Here is a 20,958-nt window from a genome sequence, read left to right as displayed (position 1 = left end):
CCCAACAATTTTGACAGTCAAGGTTACTGTCAAGCTGCCTTTTGCAGCTGCTGTCTCATTAGAGACATCTCCGTGGAAGGTGGAGGCTGTAGTATGTTTCATTAACATGCAAGAAGCCATTGGGCACCAAAATACCATCTGTTGTTTTAAAATTGTGCTGAGTGTATGTATTTCCTATGACTGTGAGAGGGAAGACTGAGGAAGATGAGCCAGTTCCACCAGCTAAAAATGGACTCAAACTAAAATCCCACATCTCTTTTGGAAAACAAAAAACAAGGCTCCAGGGCTGCCATCTAATTCACTTGAATTGTTCTAAAATTCAATGTAAAGTGCACAGTACTGATGAAGATGTAGCAATGGTTTTCTAGTTTTTAACTGCCTGAGGTACACTTTCCTAAATAAGAAATGCCAGCTCTTGAATGTCATCTTTTTTTTTTAATTATTATTATTTTTTTCTTACTGTGGCACATAAGTATGGTATATAGTTTATTTTTATGAAGTAGCTACAAAAAGCATAGTACCACTATTTGCTCGAGCAAATTCTCAGCTATAAAATACTGTTTTTCAGTATAGTCACCACTATTAGCTGATTCACATAGATGAACAAGATATTCCGCATTTCATGAGCTGACAGATGTGCATGGCCACCTACAACATGGTTCGTCTTCAACTTCACTGTCACCACTGGTGAAACACACCACCCACCACCTCGCTGTGCTGACATCCACAGTTTGGTGTCCATAAATGTTCCCTAAGCACCAGTGGATGTCAGTGGGTGCCATTTTTTCTATATGGAGGAATTCAGTTCCATACCTTCATTCCATATGCACATCCATGTCAGGCGCCACTCTGCTGCCATCAGTCACACAGCAACAAAATATAACGAAATATTGGTGAGAAGTTTCAACCTCTACTGCCATACCCACCAGCATCCGCCTCAGACATTGTGGGCCAGCATAACCAAACAGGAGGTGTTACTTTTGGAGCAGCCTTTGTATATATTCTTGTTTCCATAGAGGACTACTATATTGTAGTTTGCATGACAAAAATCTGTGGTTTGGGTTCTGATTCTGCTACTGAAATTAATAAAACTGCAACTTTTTTTTCATTAGAAAGTGATGAGATCTAGCCCCAGATAAAATAAAATAGATCGGTCTTGTGCAAAATATCAGCACAAATTTCTGCAAAGAGATATGGTTTGTCTTCACAAGCACACAGAAATGTGCTTTTATGTTGCCCCAGAAACAAGGTAATAACTGCGGAGGGATCAGTGAAGAGGAATATAGCAAAGTTCCCAAAGCAGAAAGTTCTTATTTAATGCAAGGCTGATTTGAACTCCCATTTTGTACTTGTTGTACTTGATGGTTCATATGAAATAAACTTGCAGAGAAAATAACTTGATTGTCCACTTGGCATTTAAAATGTGGAATCACTTTCAATAATTACAAGAGATTTTTCTTCTCCTACGTAAACATCTCTCTCCTTTCTGTGTGTCAGATGGGCTCTTTTAAAAAGACTAACAATATTTTCTTCCATTTCTAGGTCTTTGGTGGCCCTGATTTCCTCTCTCCCAGACTAGCCAAGCTGTGTATTTCAAGATCAGCACAGAACCCACTCCTAGTCTCTACTACCGGCAATTCGGCTGTTGTCCGTTTCAAGACAGATGCAGCAGTGACTGGGAAAGGTTTCAATGCTTCCTGGCAAGAAAATCTGGATGGTGAGTGTACAGATTAGTACTAGGGGAAATTCTGGAAGTCTGAAATATGAGCATGTAGTTAACCAGCGTAGGATTAAAAGCCAAAGGTGAATTTGGGTGTTACTGGATGTGGTAACACTAAGAGATACTGAAAAGCACCCAGAGAAGAATAAAAGAAGAGAGGCTAGGCCTACCTATATATTTATACAGATTACTATGTTGGGAGTTTCTTCTCTATAAAATTAATCAAGACATTTTTGTAGTCATAAAAAAATTTCTGCATGGCAGTAGAATACTCTTCTGCCCTTCACTGCCCACCCCACTTGAATTATGAGTCCTGTATTAGCTGAATAATGCTTCTGTTTCTAAATTACAAATTGAAAAAGATCTGAAAATATGGCTTTACTCTGGGAACTTGGTGAACTCCACAAATATTTGGAGTGATTACTAAATGCTTGAACTCCATAAGGTTCATCCATCCCACATGTGATTATTTGTTCAAAGCTTTACTGGTAATGAGTAAAATAAGAGATGTGCTTAAAAGATCCAGTCTCAGATCTCTACATGGGAGTTCTTATGAAAAGGCCAATTATCGGTAACTAATTGCAGTGAAAAGTGAGGAGAGGCAGATTTTAATTCTGGCAGTTTTGCTTCATTAAGCACACTGATTCGTTCATTTGTCAAGGTTTATACTTCTCCACTCTCACAAGTTTTTGAGAAAGGCACAAGGTTTTTTTTTAATAAAGGACCAGTTTACAATAGTTTTTTGAATTAATCCCCTTCCATGATCTGGTGGCTTATTTTTTATTCTTTGACCCCCTGAGGCTTTCTCATCTCTTTACAGCATTTTGCCTGTTGTACTCTCAGTCTCCCTATAGCCTCTAAAATACCTCATCTCCAGACTGTGGTAATGCTATAGCATTTATCCTTTCAGCAGGCTTGTCTCTGTCTCCAGCGGTCCATATGTCTTTCTCTCACCCTCCTCCAACACCTTTACAACATACAAAATTCTGTATGTTTTTATCAGTCCTATTGAAAGCTACAGCACTTCTGTCATAGGATCCATCGTTCTTTTCTGCTCACATATTCATGAGCACCAGAGTAGTTCAAGACAGAAACATCCAGGAGTAAACTGGAGTACCTTGGGAGTCCTCAGCTTTCACCAATAATGGAAGGTTATACTTTCCTGGTAGTCATTTGTCATTGTTTATCTTTGCAGACAGGGCCCTGCAACAGTTGGAACACTCATATTACACAAGTTTAATGCAGAAAATAAAATGATGGAAATAATTTTACCTCATATTAGAAACAACACGCATTTTCACCTGGGATAAAAGAGCAGTTGTGATGAGAGATGATTATTATCTTTTTCAGGCTGTGGTGGTATTTTCCAAGCTACCAGTGGGGAAATCCATTCTCCAAACTATCCTGAGCCTTATAGTAACAACACAGACTGTTCTTGGCTTATCCAAGTTGACTACAGCCACAGAGTCCTATTGAACTTCACGGATTTTGACGTTGAAGATCACCATTTGTGTAACTATGACAACGTTACTGTAAGTAACAGTAGAAATTTTGAAAGTTTCCTTTATGAATCTGATGAAATTCTTGCAAAAGAGGAAGCTTACTTTGCAATTTATGATACAATTAGTTACAAGGTGTTAGTTGCATAGTCATGTTCTGTATTTATTCACAGATGAGCTAAGGCTCAAGTTGTAAATTAAGTAGTTACAATTTCCTTTTTCTTCATCAGTGATGCAATCCTTGCATTATTCCAAGTTTCTACTTCATCTGGAAGGATCTCTTCTTGAAAGCAGTGCATGCTGCATCCTACTCACATTTTTCTTTTAGGTGGTGTGCTTTATATAGTTCTGAGGGAATAACCTTATATATAGGTAGGTGGCTGTTATGACATCCTTTCCCGTTTTAATGACAGTGTAGTTTACCATAGCCTGCTACAAATGGACTGCCCACAATTGTAACAGATTGACCACGCTCTGTTACAGAACTCAGGAGAGAGGGAGGTCTATATACAGACAGAATTTGGGGCTTTATGTATGCCTTGTGTATTCAGGTATGCATTAGCTGTCTGTTTAATTGCTTCATTAAAGATATTGCTCTCTTAAAAGCCTCATACTGCTATTGGTTTGTGAGCTTTTGTTGATGTCGCAGAACTCCAAGTTGCTGCTCAATCAGTGCATGACAATGAAGAACTCTCCACATCTCCACTTGGCCTCTTGGGAGCAGGGACGTGAAATCCTGACCTTTGCTGTCAGGTTGCACTTTGCTCAGTACAAAAGCATGTGTGATCAGAAGCAGCTGGATAAAGCACAGTGGCTGTAGCCCAAAATCCAGATTTCTTCTTCTTGATAAAAATGGCATTCTGAGGGGACTAAGTTTGGCAGGGACTGAGACTCTTTTGAAAACAGCAACAGTTTTAAAAGGAATGCCTTGTAAAACTCATTTGTACTGAACCAAAAAAAAAGATAAATGTGTCTCCATTTTGCTGAGCAGAAATGGAGGTTTAATTTGGCTACAAAGCATCTTTGTAAAACAAAATTTTATTTTTTTCTGGCTCTGAAGCATTGGGAAGCATGGTTATGTACTTTTAATATAAAAGGTTTAACTATATCAAGGGAATTGTTGAAAGGGAAGATCTATTGGAAGATTATCACAGTCTTCTGTGGTGTCTCACAGAAGCAGCTCAGATGAGCTCAGATGCCTGACAACATGGGCTGTCTGAAATGGTAGCACTGCTAAAAGTGGGAAAAAAAACCACAACAACAAACTGAAACAAAACAAAAAAACATACCAAAGAATTCTGCAAAGATCTGATACGCGTTCTTCTATTTTACACCTGATGCTGAAGGATGTAAGTAGCTATCTAAACACATTGTAGAGTTCTCTGCTCCATAAGCTCCTCACATTTACACAACTCCACTGCCTTTGTAGGCTGGACATGGGCGCTGCATTTCTAGTCACTGAAAATTACACACCCTTCAGCTAGCAGAGGAGGTGGCTTCACTTGCAGCAGAGTTTGTAGGCCACTGTAGCACACTGACATTTTTTTTTTACTGCTGTAATATCTGTTGTTTGCTTTTGCTTTTTGCTTCGGTGGGGGAATGATAGAGGAAAAAGCTGCTGATCAGCCTGTGCCTTGAAAACACGTCTGAAGCAGCAATTGAGCAGGGAGGGAGATGCATGTTTAATGCAGGTATCAATCACCACCTGCCCAAAGAAGGGTAGTTTGAAAATGGGTGAGGGAGAAGGCTCATCTGAAACCAAGAGATAATAAAGAGCTCTGTATAAGATGGGAAATAGCTCTTTACCCCCAGTGCAAGGGAATCAGAAGGGCAAGGAAGGACTGGATGGAATTTCTTTCTCTTCCTAGAATTCCAGTGAGCTGAAAATCACTTTGTGTTCCTCTCAGTACAAGGCATGATAATAAGAGAACAGAGATAGCACACAGAGAGTGTCTAAAAATGCCTAAGTAGATGTATGACTGTGAATGGTTTAGGAAACATTCCAGAAGAAGCATAACTGGAAAATATGGGCAGCTAAGGAAGCTGGTGGGCTGTTTTTCTCTCTCTAATATAAGGACAATTACTGTGTATGAGTAACACAGCGGTTCCTTTTTATTTCTGATTTTTTGTTGTTGTTGTTCTGCATATTTGTTTATTGTAACGGTTTTTATTTGCTTTGTGAATTCTCTTGGGGCTCAGCTCCACCCTTAAGCATATCAATGACTTTTTCCTTCATCCCTTCTAGACCCACTCATTTTTCCCTGTGTTATGACGTGAGATGTCATGTGTAGCTGCAGCATCACTTGCCTGTCCTTTGATGAGCTTCTTTCTTTGGGTTTTGTCCTTATTTATTTTTCTTAAATATTTCTACAATGTATATTTTTCTATGGGAAAGTCTGAGGTCTATTTTATCTCTAAAATTTGCTATTGCACCATTATTACATGAGTAAAATGGAGGGAAGGTAAATGCTCAAGTCTACCTCTTCTTGGATATACTGCATTTCCAAAAAGCCCAGTGCATTTTTCATTTCTGCTCAGTGATTCCACACATGAATTCTACCACAAATCTGAATTCAGATGAATTAATTTTAAGCCCATAACTGTAACCTGTGGTGTAGCTGCACTGAGCTCCCTCTGGAGTAAATGGATGGAGTGAACAGAACAGTCCCAGCCACCAAAAACACATTCCTTTCCCAGTGTACTCCCTGAACCTAGATGGTTCCTTTTTCTGTGCCTAAATTCTGTACTTTATCTGTTCTTGGAAGAGATGAACTGCTCTTCATCTGTTAAATGCATGTTTATGGCTTTTACTTCTTATGAACTTATATAACTTGATTATATTCTGTAAAAAGTATAAGATCTTCTATAAGTCATTTTGATGTCACCTTACATAAGGAAGAAATATTAATTTCTCTTTGTTTTCCAGCCTGTTTCTGTGTTGAAAGTGTATTTTACAACAAGCAGGTTTGTTTCTTTGAAGGAAAGTAGAGGAAAAGAAATTGTGAATGCTCTAGTTCCTGTATTTTTGCCCTGGTATTTGAGCAATACTGCAGCTGAAACTATACCGGGAGAGCTGGTCAGCAGTAGTTTCAGCTGTTCGGTGACTATAAAAATGTGACTCAAAAGTCAGCATGTATGGCATAAGGCACTGAACAGGGTTGGGAAAAAGAGCTGATTGTTTTCAGTGCCTTATTAAGTATATGTTATTTTTCTTTCCTATTTCAGTATAACAAGTAGTACACAGGAATGTAGAAAAGCTCTGGGAGATAGACAGGAGGTTATGACTTCTATTATTCCACGTGCTGATAGAGAGGATCTTCCAAGAGAGAGCAGGTATACATGCCGTTCGTATGGCTGAGTAGATAAAAATCATCATCTTCATTTTGTCATGTGCTTTTGCAGGATACATTTTAACAAGGAGTTATGTTATGTTCATTGTGTAAAGGGAAGAGTAATTTGCAGCTAAAAACAGCACAAAGAAAAAGATAGCCTTTAAATCAGCAGAAAGTCTTTCTTCATATGTTTTCAAAATAACTTTAAGAAGTTGCAGAGAGACTTTCAGAACTGATGTGTGACTTGTGATTTCTGATCTAGACTCAAGACTGTAAATCCCCTACAAACCAATAAATAGGAAGTTAGCAAAAATGATGCAGCATGTGCAAATTATCCACGTGCAAATATTCCCGCGTTTGTAGTTGTCGCAGCTCCTGAGAGTTGCTGCTGTATCTCACTAAAGCTTATGCTGAGCTGCTGCTGGATTCAGATTTGTAGCAAGCGTAAAGGCTAGGAATATTTTATTTTATTTTATTTTATTTTATTTTATTTTATTTTATTTTATTTTATTTTATTTTATTTTATTTTATTTTATTTTATTTTATTATTTTATTTTATTATATATATATATTTTTTTTTTTTTGAGGAGCTACCACTATTCTTCAAACATTCTGCCCAGAAATGGCAGATAGACTTGATTTAGAAAACATTCCTCTAACTTCATGCTCTTCTCTGAGTAGAAAGACCTCTTTCTTTCAGAAAGCTCTTGGAATGAAGTGTCTACTTAGTCTCTGACATTACTCATCCTTAATGTCCTCCCTAGTGAGAAAGTTTAACTACTGCAGTCTCATAATAGCCCATGTGTCAATGTTCATATTTTACACAGTGGCACAGAACAACAAAATCAGCAGTTTGCATGAACTGTAGTCAGGCCCTCTGTCTGCTCTCTATCAGTGCAATGCTTCTTCTCAGCTCTGGCATTCAGATAAAAACTTCTCAGCAATGTCCAGAGAAAGACAGTACCTTCGTTCCTGAGGGTTATTTCCATAGTCATTACTTTTTTTGCATTCCATGGCTTGAGGTTTTTAACAACAGGCAATCTGGTTTACATACAGAATGTATGTACAACAGAAGAATAAACATTGCAAAGTATGTATTAAACAGACTGTGGTGGGATGCAGAGAGAGATGGAAAGGTTGAATGGATGGATTATCGTGGTTCTCTTTACAAGGTAATCATTTGTACAGACACTGCAGTACACTTAATACTCAGTCACAAGGTCTCACACAGCTAGCCAGTGTTATTTGCCTGAGGGCAAATGTTTAATTCATGCATACTGCACTGGCCAAGAAGGATATGCCAGTGGATTAAACAGGAGTGTTGTCCTTTGTTCCTTGACTCTGAGGTCTATTAGAGACAGGTCAGCTTTTCCTCAGCTACTGTTTTAGTACCTTTGTTTCATTAATGTGCTCAGGAGTCCTTCAATAGTGGAGGCATAAACATCATGTCATACAGTCTAGTTGGAAATGTTTATTTGGTCATGCACAGCCTTGAAGGGATTTGAGGCATTTGGAAGCAAAAGAAGCACATACTATTAAAAATATATATTTCTTCTAACAGAACGGTATTATTTTGTCCTAAGTGTAGTTTTGTTTAGCTTTTTAACGTCCTAGCATCTGAATATCTTTCAGTACTCTCAGTACCTGGTATTTTTCTCCATTTTTGCCATAGGAAGCTGAGTAATAAGTTGTACTAAATGACATGCTTGCTGCTGTGTAGTACATTAATGCTGAAACAGGAACTGAAGTCAACGCTTGCTACTGGCCAGTTAGCTCTAAGGCTTTTCCTGATGTCTGCAGTGCTCATGACTGCTGAAACCAGGCACAAGGGCTGTGGGGGTGGCCCATGACTACACACATTTGCAATGAATCATGTCTACAAAAGATTAATGGAACTCTCCAAGATTGTGGCTGTTTTTCCCTGTTTTGTTTTGTGTGTGTGTTTTTTGTTTTTAATATAATTTTTAATGTTGCTTTAGCTAGAAGCTCGTTGGTTTTAACTGCACTGTCCATTTCTTATTATTTTGAAATAGGGAGGAAGGAAACAAAATTATCAGCTGTAAGTGAAAAAAAGAGAAGGAAGGCCTTTGTGGCAAAATTAAAAGTGAAGTTTTAGAAAACTGTCTTTGCTGTCTTCCCCTCTTTTTTTAACTCTTCTTTACCCTCTGCCTGAGTAGCGCCTCGTGCACATGTGTGTAATTCAGCACAATAAAGCCATTATAAAGCATAGTTGTATGGACTCTGATAACTAATGCTGGGTACAAGTATCTAAAAGCCGTAAACCCAGTGTCTGCTTTCTTTGCACACAGTCATTGCTTGTACTGCTGCAGCAGTTGTATGTGAAAGCCAATTTGAGGTCTTCTGAGGCAAGATTTGGGATTAACTGAACAAAAACTACAGAGGAACTCAAGTTACTCATTAACTGAAAAGAAATGTGTATGGGATTATCTAGACTGTTAATGGAGGGTTGCCATCATACCTGGTACACACAGAGAAAATAGTTACATGATGCATTTTTGTTTTAAAGATTACAGTAGCTTCAGCGTGAGAGATTTTTTGGAAACAGCAATAGAATTAAGTCAGGCAATGTGCAAGAGGTTTATACTGCTCATGCCAGGGCTGTGTCCAGGTCAAGATGTATGAAACATGAAAGAGAATGTAAAATGAAGGTCTTCTCAAAATGCCTATTGAAACCCAGCACTTAATTTAACTTTTCATAACAGGTGTTTGATGGTCCTAACAACGAAGCACTCCTTCTTAGAAAACTCTGTGGGACCCAACATCCTCCTCCCATCACCTCCTCCAGGAATCAGATGTACATCCGGCTGCGCTCTGATGGAACCTTGCAGCACAGGGGCTTCAGTGCTCGCTTCAGTGAAGGTTGTTTCCTCATTTAGGAAATGTATTAGCATGTATTTAACTAGTCACCCATCAGTTGGCTTTGCAGACAGGCTTTTGGCACAGCTGTATACCTTTAAGAGAATGGAATTTTTCCACATTATGGATTAAAATCTTTAAAATCTAAGGATCATCTTAGATTCTTTGGGGGGAAAAACTGTCTTATATTGAATAGGCGTAATTCAATTTTGTGTAGTACTGTTGGTGAAGTCCATGAGTTCAGACTTGCAAAATCTATCAAGCACCAACTATTCAATTTGTGGAAGACTAGTTGATATTTTCTGTGGTTTCTTTTTTAATGAATTTCTCAGACCAATAAAAAAAAAAAAAAGGTTTTTTTTTCTTTGAAAATACTCCAAGAAGGAAGAATTTGTATCAACAAAAATCTCAATGGCCCCAGATGCTGGGATAGTCATCTGAAACCTAATTAGGCATTTCTGACTAATAACCTTGAGAGCCTCATCTGTTAAGTACTCTCAGAGCACTAGATTAGGCCTGCACTAAACGTGCTTCCCTGCTTTGAGGGAAGGGAACCCAGCTTCCATTTTTCTAAGAAAACTTGTAAATTCCATCTCCTGCTGGATTTTTTATTCAGAACAGCATGATGAATGGATCTCAGTCTTTGGTACCTGCCTTTCCACTCTGCACTATAAACTCAGAGCTGTGAGTCAGTACACTTAGAAATTAGGCATGATAGCATTCAGCATTTAGCCAAAGATGCAGTCAGCCACACTCCTGCATATGTGCAGCATTTCACACAAAGGCCATTTTGTTGATGCAGCTTGCATGAGGATAATGCTAATGAAATATGATGTTCTTGTGGTGATTGGAAGTTCTGGATACGTTCTTAGGATATTTTTTTACTGCCTAACTGCTAATGTACGTAAGTGGATGTACGATTGGGCCACCTTGAAATCAAACTATTTTGGCCCCAAGATTGCTCTTCTGGGCTATGAGGAACTGATTAAGATGAGATCTGCACCCAGGCTATTCTGGTTTCTCATGTCATCAGCCAGGTGTAAAAACATCTGTGGACCTGTGTCAAGAAACTACACTAGGTTCTGAGAGTTAGTCCTTAACTGTCTATATCTAATGACCTAATTCTATAATTCTGCAAATTACTGTCATTATTTTTTTCCTTATAAAAATTGCTGTTAAATGTTACCTCTTATTCGCTTATTTTTGCTACAAAATCTAATATTTGTGTTTTGTATATACAAATAATTATGTGTATCTATATCTTTTATTCTAAAGCATGTGGAAGTTTCATAGAGTCAGATTCAGTTGGGGCAGCAATTTCCTCTCCTCTATATCCTGCCAAATACCCAAACAATCAGAACTGCAGCTGGATTATTCAGGCTCAGGAACCGTGTAAGTGAAAACATCTTTTATAGTTAGCTTGGATGACTAATATCCTCATCTTCTTTTCTGTTATAACAATACAAAATTCCTCGTTTATTTCTCTAGGAAGTTCTGCATCCTGATAGTTGCAGAGAGTGTAGCTCTCCTAATTTATTATAAATTAGATTTTACTGTAAAAAGTTTATGGGGCTGTGAGGTAAACAGTTTATAGCTTTGTCATCTGAACTGATTTACTGTGACCAAGGGCTGAAATTATAAATGAGATGTTAAATATTATGTAAAGTTTCATTCCTCTGAGAGAAAATCTAATGGCCTATGTATACTCAAAACACGTGTATTTAACTGAGATAATTTTGGTCTGGATTTTTACATGATAGAGTTACGTTACATCAGATTTACAGTATAACAAACAAAACAAAAAAACAATTGTATTAAATAATGAGAAAAATTACAGAGAAATTTCAATTTAAAATACAGATGAAAAGGAGTATATATAAACTGGTCTCATGTGCAGAAATATGTCCTCGGATATCCCTGTCTATTTTTAAATAAATTTATAGTTGTTGCTAAGATACAAAGTATTTTCCATCACGTACTATTATTACCTTTAATGTACAGTATAACATTTACATGGTATAAAATTTCTTAAAAATAAATACAACTGGGTTGTAGTATCCTGGTAACATAATTAAAAAATGAATGTTTATTTTTAATAGCAACTGCTGAATTTCAGTTATTCATCTGATATCTAGCCATTGTTGTTAAAATCTTAGAAGTCCACATTTATAAGTTTGTTTTGCTAAGTTATGAAACAAAGATAAATTTGCCAAGGAAAACACTAAACAAACAAACAAAAAAATCAGAACGTAAGTACTACATTTAAGCATAGGTTGTTATTTGTATCCATGAAAAGAACATCATCAGAACTATCCCTCACCTATATAACATTTATTTTTAAAGACCCAACATTTCTTGGATCTAGGTTGAAATGTCAAGCCTAACTGTTGCCACCTGATTTACATCAGTATGAGAGATCAGAACAATCCAGCTTAAGAAGTAGTCTGTGTATGCAGTGACATCCTCCACCAGGGCCACACATGGCATTGTTACAACAGTCCGAGTGTTATAGGACACAGACATACAGAACAGATTTAGTCAATGGCAAATCAGAGCATAGTGATCTTGCTCTGCATTTACTGAGCATACCAAATCTTCTGCTCTTACCTCCCGCTGTGTTTTTTACTTTTTATTTTGTATCCTGAGGACCTACATTGACAACTGTAATTGATTGACTGGATTGGGACGCAAGAGTGTCCAACACATGGATTATGTAGTTGTATACCAGTCAGTGGCACCCCGCTGAACACAGTGCCTGGGTCCATGTCTGTCATCTCAGCTTATTCTAACTAATTAATTACATCCCAGTGAAAAGCAAAGTACTTGTGTCAAATTCATACTTGGCTGAAGAAAGCTTACTTATCATCTAAATCATGAGCCTCTTTTTCCAACCCGCTTGAACTGCACTGATGCTCAGAGGCCAGGTCTCAGAGTGTGAGTGTTGAGGAAAGCTGCTCTTCTTCCAGTTGCGACTTCTTCACTTTTGTTCATATCAGAAAAGCCAAAAGCAATATGAGAGTCAAAAATACCCTGAGTCAGAAATCCTCTGTTTCAGGATGTAGCCTGCAGTCTGAGGGTGTGGAAAATCCAATTCCATACAAATATAGCTGAGGGTGGTTAATGATCCTTTAACCAGTCCAATTGATGTATGTGGAACGTTACAAAACGATGAAAGGTCCAGCTCTTTCTAAGCCTGGAGCAGGGCAGCGTCAGTTCACATTTTGTCCAAATCTATTGTATAGATCACAGAGGGACAGAAGGTCACAGATATGTAGAAATAAGTTTTGTTTTTGAGAGTGTGTAAACTTTCCATGCCACTTTTGCAGACTTTTTCATTATATAATGAAGCTGTTCAGCTGTTAGGAAATTTAGTTTCATGTCTGCCTGTTAAATCCCACACTTATGTTAATTGTATTAGAAAGTACTGAAATATGAGATTTACAAGGATCTTTGCAGTAAGCACTGATGTACTTCTGAGAAATTCACTCCACATATCAAAGGATTAAACTAGTTCAGATGTTATGCCTTATGGAAACTGATTGACTTCAAGGGAGAAAAGAATACAGTTGTCTACATATAATTATTTCTCTGTGAAATGCCAAACTTTTAAATTTTTTATTCTTTGCTGTTGCTAGTCAACCACATCACACTGTCCTTCACTGATTTTGATGTTGAAAACAACAGACAAAACTGTACAACAGATTTTGTGGAGATCTTGGATGGGAATAACTATGATGCTCCTCTTCAAGGTACTGTGCCTTTTCCTTCTTTATTTCATATACAGGATTACACTCAAAATAAGTAGGTTTTTGTGAGTGTCCTTTGTAGCTTCATGGTTTGTTTTGTTTTGTTTTCTGATAAAAGAAGTTCCTGTGGCCAGCCTACTTAGAGTAGACTGTAGCTGGAGGAATAAGACTTCAGTGTGAAAAACATGGCCTTCCCAGGCTCTGTAAATGTGAAGTGTGGACCTGACTCCAGATGCCTTTTCCTTCCTCTTCATCAGAACAATATAGGGAACCAGGCAATTCAATTTAAAGTGAAGATGTACAAAAACATAATGTAACCTCCACTCATGAGTCATACTAAACACATGAAGAAAGTTGAAGGTTTCTGAGAGCAGAAAATGGATAAATGGATTTTCCTGAAACCCTGGAAAACCTGAATTTCTGCTTGTTCCTGATTTTTCTACAGCTTCCTCCATGCATGTGCAGAGCAATCACTTTCAAGTGTCTAGAGCAGCCTGGAGCACGAAAATTCAATGCTTACACTGCTAGGAAGCCATGCAACAGACCTGGCCATAGATATCCCCAGAGTCATTGTGAATTTCCTTCCTGGAAAATTCAGAACAGCTGTGACTGATTCTGTTCCCTTTTACACTACTTTTGTATATAGTTTCTTGACAGGAATAGCGTTGCTTTCAATATAAATGACTTGTAACTGAGAGCAGAATTCTTTTTCTTGTCTCCTACCCTCAGACTTCACCTTGGAAGATGAGCAGGACACTAGCTGTTGCCTTTCTTTTTGCTCTCAGATGCCTTTCTGTTAGATCATGATTCACGTTCTTAATCCTCATATTACAGTCTGTTACAGGAGAACTCTTCTGTTATTCATCACTTTTTTTTTTTTTCATTAGAAACATGGAATGGAAACTACTGACAGATATATTTGGTTTTGGAAGTATATATTTTTTAATTATGGTGTAGTTTCTGGATAGAGTGAATACAAGTGCTCAAGAACAGGATATCCATTGATTAGGGTGCCTGGAGGGCAGGACATCCTGGTTTAAATTCTTCTTCAGTTTGAAAAAAAAAAAAAAAAAAAAGTCCAATAGAGTGTGTTTTCTGCTAATGAAATATTGCATTTTCATGTGTTTTTATCTGACAACTGCAATTAGAAGCAAATAATGTTAGTCCTAGCTGCTGTTAGGTACTAAGCATAAATGTAAGATGAGCAAAAGTAACTACGTGCTGAATGCTGCTTTTTTTCACTCTGGCTTGTTCTCTTTCAGGCCGTTACTGTGGTACTACCATGCCACATCCTATCACTTCTTTTGGTAATGCTTTGGTGGTCAACTTCATCTCCAACAACAACTTTATTGCCAGGGGCTTCCATGCCACCTATGCTGCATCATCATCATGTAAGTCCATATGTCAAACATTCCTAGTTTATACCTCTGATTTTTGAAGAGAAAGAGTATATATTGTCTCTCTTTATATATTGTATCTTTTGTATTGAAAAATTCATATTGTATCTCCTTGGCTCTCTGACATTCCCTCTCTTACAAACCCCTGTTGCCTTTCCTCTTGTTGGATCAGGAAGGATATCAACAAGCTAAAGAACAGCAAGACAAGACACAATGCTTTCTTGATTAGCAAATGCCCTGGCTCCATCAAGGTATTTTTTCTGTCATCATTCTCAAGCCTCTGCTGTCTCCTTCTTGTTGCAGCATGCGGGGGTACTTTCCACATGGACAGAGGAGCTTTCAACAGCCCTGGCTATCCCGAGCCGTATCCACTCAACACCGAGTGTGTCTGGACAATTCTCAGCTCCCCTGGCAACCGACTGCTGCTGTCCTTCATGTAAATGCATTGCCAGGGGTTATTATTCAGACCTTCAACAGAGCTAAAGGAAGGATGCTCTGTGTTTATTAGGAAATGTAATTACCAGATGATAAAGCTGAAACATGCTTGTACAGTCACTTGGAAAGAGAACACAGCAGCGGCTGGGGGCAGCTTGCATTCAGTGTTTTCCTCTCTTGCTCATTGCTTACCATATTTAGGCATATATGTTGTTATATAAATAGGTGTTTTGTTGTCTGAGCAGCACGGGATGCTGCAGAAACCTGTTTTAACTCACATATAAATAAGGAGAGGAAATTTACTGCTATTCTACCTTTTCTTTAGAAAGGAAATTCCTACTATTCCCTTATTACCAGATTCATTCTAGCATTTATTATACAGATAAGTCATATAAAGGGTCCGAATACTCCACAGATCGTAAAGTTCGAATTTATATTAAAGTCTTCAAAATTTCTCAAACTATATGACCAATTATAGCAGCAAAAGTACAAGGAGCAAAATAGTATCTCAAATGAACTTTTCCCTTCAGCAAACTTTCCTTTGAAGACTCAAGACAGGAAAGACATGCATGACCTATAGAACAATGTGGAGTCCTTTACCGAGAGAGTCAGGTTGGCTTTTGCCCAAGATGTCAATTTCTGAGTCGTTCTGTTTCCCAGCATGAAAGAGTGGCTGATGTCAAGAAACAGAGCACTGGCTCTTTGCAAAGCTTATCAGGGATCAGCAGAAATAGAAAGTAATTTTCAAATTTGCATTTACAGTTAACAAGGATAAAAGGAAAATTTACCCAATAACATGCTGACTGCATAATGTACAATTTGCTAAGCCTGTACTGATTCATTAATGCAATGAAAAGAACGATGTATTTCTCTTTTACTCACTGAAGCAGAGAATGAGCACTACAGCCTGAAAACATTTTCCAAAGTATTTGCTGCAACATAATGAATAGCAACATTTCAGAACCAAAACAGAAATCTAATATAAAGTAGAAACTATCGGCAGAACGCATATTCAGATATATAAAGTGGTATTTAGTAGACATAGACACTTTTTCTAGTTACATTTGTTGAAAAACAAGCTGAAAACACTGTAAAGCATAGAGTCATTGTGTTAGAAAGGAGTATTTATTTTATTTTATTTAATATCAGAATTTTAGAAAGTTTTATTGGCATGAAGTATTCATTTTCTTCAGCTCAGTCTGATCAGAAATACCTGTCTTGCAATTTGAGATTTGGCATTACATTTGTCTGAAGCATATCCAGACGAGTGATTGGAGCCATTTAACAGCATCTGCACCCTGAACACATATGGCTGTATTCAGGACTGAAAGGGAGTTATTGTTAGCAAAAAATAAGAAAGCACTAATATTTTGGAGCATGAGCTCTAAGAGGCACTCTCTGGAATCTTTACTATTGATTTGTTGTCATATACTGGATTGAATCAAAGCACTTCACTTAGAATAATAGATAATGATTTTTAGAATGTGTTTAGTGTTCAGTTCAGTGCAATAATTAAGAATTCAGAATTTAATTACTAAATCTCGTCCCCTTTCTAAGGTAAGAATTGATTTAGAAGAGTTTAAAGTAATTAATATTCAGAACCAACCATGTGAAACACAGGGAGGTCTGAGAAGCAGTAATATTTCATAATTCTGGAGAAAAGGGAATTTTGAGCTCTGACATGAACTACAAATGAATCTAGGCCTCTGGAAATTGAAGAGAATGTGCTGAAATAATGCACACATATAGAAGCTGCAAACTAATTTTAAGGCCAAAGATATTTTCTGCACCCAGTAGAAGTTGAAGTCTGACTAGGAATTATAAAATTTTAGAAATCTCTTTCATATATCAGGGCTTTCTGTGTTTCATGTTTGTTGATGGAAAACCCACTAACATTAAAAATGTCTGAGAACTCTTAAAAATTCTAACTTTGCAAACTGAAGCCTTGTCATAAAAAAAAATGTTGCAGAAGGGACCAAGCCCTGAGTCAGCAGCACCACCAGGTAATGTGTGGGTTCTGGAGGTTTGCTGTCCTTTTCTTATAATAACAGCTATGGGAGGATTTGTAGGCTGGCATGGCAAACTCTGAAGTACGTTTTAGTCATATGTCTGCTAATGCCCTTTGCTGTTATTGAAACAGAGCATTTGAAATGGAATCGAGTAGTGGTTGCACCAAAGATTACCTGGAAATTCGTGAAGGGAATGCTACCGGCATGCTGGCAGGAAAATTCTGTGGAGACTCCATTCCTCCAAATTATGCATCTACTGTTGGGCATATCCTGTGGGTTAAATTTGTCTCAGACAGCTCAGGCACTGGCGTTGGTTTCAGAGCCACGTTTTCACATTGTAAGTAAATGTTATTTAATTTAAAACTGTTCTTTCATAACAATTCCAGAGTGATTCAAAAAAGTGTCAATATTTGGCCCTGCAAAGTCTATTAGAAAATGTTCATTGATATCATCAGGGTTGTGAATGCACATAAAATAAACTTGTGTGTATGTAAATATACTTGATATACCATAATCAGAAGAATTAGACCTCAAATTCTATCTGTTTAATTTTTATAACCCAAGTTATTTTTTTTTAATTGATATTGTCATTTCAGAAACAAAAATTTCATGGGCAAAAAAAACCCAAACAAAAAATGAAAACCACAACATTTTCTTATTTAATGTTTCTTGGGAAGGAATGAAGTAGGCAGGATGAGAATCATAGAATGGCTTAGGTTGGAAGAGACATTAAAAATCCCCTAGATCCAATGATGAGGAGAGAATTTAGCTATGCCACATTCCCATCTTTCCTAAATGTAGAGCCCTATGGCTCAAATGGATGATTTCCTTAAGATAAGGGCACGCTCTATCCGTACAGCAAGAAAATAACTAGGTGTGTGTCCTAGGTCTGAGCTAGAAATCTGTACCTCACAGCATTATCTAGCCCTAAGGAAGTTAAGTCAGGTGGAAAGCTATATTCCAGGCTGGAGTCCAATGCTTTCAATCTATGTGAAGTGTAAGCATTAGCTTTCTCTTGCTTTTCAGTGTATGGAAATGATATTGTGGGAAACAGAGGACAAATAGCTTCACCACAGTGGCCCAGAAGCTACCCTCACAATTCCAATTACCAGTGGAGGATAAGTACCAACACTTCACAAGTTATCCATGGCCATATCCTGGAGATGGATATTGAAGATCATTACAGATGCCAGTATGACAAGCTAAAGGTGATTTCATTGTAAGAAGTTTTTTAAATGTCAGTTATTTTTGATGAAAAGGATGAATAGAGAAACTTAAAGATAAGCAGACTTTCCAGTAATCTGACTGGGACTCATTGGTTTTGCCATTTTATCTTTCCAATAGTTATAATAATCAATATTAATAAGATATCAATATCAAATATCAATAAGATGTAAGGAAGAGATCCTTACTCTTTGACTCTCTAATGGTTATTTCCAACACTCAATTTTGAAATATATTAAAATAAGTCCATAATGGACATCTCAATACTTAGAAAACGTTGTTTTTAAATCCTACTAAGAACAATCCCTTACTTGTACCTCTTTTTGTCTCTGAATCAATAATTTGCTTTTGGCGGTAGGAAGTTACCTCTTCCTGTTTACCTCTTCCTAGAATACAGACAACTTCTTTTCAGGCTGAAAAGCAAAATAAGCGTGGTGTAAAGCAAAATGGAACCATAGATTCAGAAAGGAAATGGAGCTTTTTCCTTCATATCATGTCAGATTTAATGGTATCTTCTTTTTTCTAATTCAGCCTGACTTTCTTTGTCCATCCCTCTGAGAGCAAAATGAGTTTCTTTAATCAGCTGACATCCAGTCAGCTGACTGATGACTCAAGGATTAGATCTTCAATGTAATGTTAATGTTTGTTTGTATTTCCTGTTTTTCTGTACTGAACATTTCTTACTGGGAAGAAGAGGACAAGAATGAAAATAGGTTTGAAAAGTAGCATAAGAGAACCATTTTTAAGTAGCCAGGAATTAAAGAATAAAATGGAGATATGTTATTTCATATTTGTTTGATAGAATTTAAAATGTAGGTTTTTCTTGGGAAAACAAAAACAAAAACAAACCAGGAGGATTTTGTTTTGTTTTGTTTTTCTTTCTTTTTTAAATGATATATGGTATTGTTTGTTTTTTTTTTTCTCATCAAGTAACTAGGTTGTATTAGTGGATTTTTTTTCTCATGGGAGGCAAGTCACTGTCCCCAAAGAGCAGTCCTGTGATAGGGAATGAATTTAGTTTGATGGGTTCCATTCAGATTGTTCTTCCTTGAAAGCATTGTATCTAACATTTTGTAAAGGAAGGGGAGTTTCTCTCTAAATATATTCTGCTGAAAGATCATCCAAGTCCTTCATGTTCATTTATAGAGGGTAATTTTCTCTTTGGAGACTTTCTGGATAGGAGGAAGATAAAACTCTGCCTCTGCAAGGAGTGACACCATCACTATCTTTTCCTCATTGCAGGTGTATGATGGGCCCACCATACATTCTCGTCCTATTGCAACATACTGTGGTGCAGATCCAGCTTCTTTTGCATCCTCTGGCAACTCATTGACAATACAGTTCCAGTCAGATTCATCTGTGACAGGAAGAGGCTTTCTTTTAGAGTGGTATGCAATGGAGCCTTCTGCTCCCACACGCACAGTTGCTAGAGGTGGGTCTTTGGTGTGCTATGTGCTTAAAAGTGATCTAGTCAGTAGTAAACTGCTTTACATAAAAATAGAAAAACAACAAGAATGAAATATAACCAACTCCAAACCAATCCTCCCCACAAGAAGTCCTCACTATTAACTGAGGGAAAGCTTTCCTTGGTATTTTAATTAAACAATTTAATAGTTGTGTTAAGCTATTTATAGGGACTCTTGGATACACTATTTTATAGTGTTTTAACAATAAGCAGGTAGGTAGAAGGTAATTTTTCTTAATACTGCTATTTTATGAAAGCTAAACATGCTTCCATGAAAAAGTATCTCTTTTGAAATACCATTCTTAAATCACTTAAATGATCTGAAACCTTATGCTAGACTGTATCTCCTAGAGAGAGTATGCTTGGTCTGATCATGAATCTTTTTGAAAAATAGCTCCTGGCGTGATAGGAAATGTGTCTATTGTACCATTAGTTCTCTCTGTGTAAGTTCAGCAAAAGAAAGTTAAGACTGTCTGGGACATAGTGCAGTGTCTTCTTTCTAAACCTGAAGACAAATTTCTAGGGATCCCTGGGGCTCTACAGCATAGTGGCAGCATGTATTTTTTTTTTATGTTTTATGTTCTGAGAGAGCACTGAACAACTATACATCCCAAAAGGAACTCCATCTTGCCTGAAACTTGAAGATCCTTTAATGTATTTTTGTAAATATTCCTCATAGTAAAATAGGTCACATATATACATAATGCCTATAGTTCTGGATTTCAGGCTCTGTAGTCCTAGTACAAGCTGAAACAGTTTTTGAAGAAATCTTGTCCTGTGACTACACACCCTATCATTGTGTGCCCATTGTTCGTAATAGAACTACTGTCAAACAAGTGAAATGTCGAGAAAGAGGATGCTTTCATTTTTGTCTTCTTGTTCATCATAGGTGCATGTGGAGGGTCTGTGACAAGTGAAGAAACACCTTCATTCCTCTACTCTCCAGACTGGCCCATGAATTATAGAAATTTTGCTGACTGTGTGTGGCTTATCAGAGCTCCTGGATCCACTGTGGAGTTTAACATTCTGGCTCTGGACATTGAATCTCACAGTTCATGCTACTATGACAGACTTACTATCCAAGATGGTAAGAAGCCAGTCTTGTTCTACCCCAGTAGCATGAAATAGACATGGAAGGTTTCAGGACCCATGACTTGAACATAAGTAATCTAGATAGCAATGGAAACAGCATCTGCATCAGTATTGTTCCCCTAGACTGAGATATTCTGCTAGTTAAAACAAAACTAGCGAAGT

At 37.4% G+C, this 20,958-nt stretch overlaps 1 protein-coding gene across 2 annotated transcripts in view; it reads left to right on the top strand.

Moving 5' to 3' along the window:
- The window catches only part of CUBN (cubilin), a 136,173-nt gene that overhangs the window by 65,595 nt on the left and 49,620 nt on the right, over positions 1 to 20,958 (top strand). For both annotated transcript variants that reach the window (XM_065731319.1, XM_065731320.1), the window contains 11 exons: positions 1,543 to 1,717; positions 3,071 to 3,252; positions 9,275 to 9,431; positions 10,704 to 10,820; positions 13,064 to 13,177; positions 14,437 to 14,565; positions 14,875 to 15,007; positions 17,147 to 17,352; positions 18,042 to 18,223; positions 19,482 to 19,671; positions 20,594 to 20,791. In XM_065731319.1, coding sequence (XP_065587391.1) covers positions 1,543 to 1,717; positions 3,071 to 3,252; positions 9,275 to 9,431; positions 10,704 to 10,820; positions 13,064 to 13,177; positions 14,437 to 14,565; positions 14,875 to 15,007; positions 17,147 to 17,352; positions 18,042 to 18,223; positions 19,482 to 19,671; positions 20,594 to 20,791 — 1,783 coding nt within the window. The remainder of the gene's footprint in view (positions 1 to 1,542; positions 1,718 to 3,070; positions 3,253 to 9,274; positions 9,432 to 10,703; positions 10,821 to 13,063; positions 13,178 to 14,436; positions 14,566 to 14,874; positions 15,008 to 17,146; positions 17,353 to 18,041; positions 18,224 to 19,481; positions 19,672 to 20,593; positions 20,792 to 20,958) is intronic.

The sequence above is a fragment of the Cyrtonyx montezumae genome, unplaced genomic scaffold (assembly GCF_038088225.1).
Source record: "Cyrtonyx montezumae isolate F1298 unplaced genomic scaffold, pur_monq_1.0 scaffold_14, whole genome shotgun sequence".
Taxonomy (NCBI): domain Eukaryota; kingdom Metazoa; phylum Chordata; class Aves; order Galliformes; family Odontophoridae; genus Cyrtonyx; species Cyrtonyx montezumae.
This window is presented reverse-complemented; position numbering and strand designations above follow the sequence as displayed.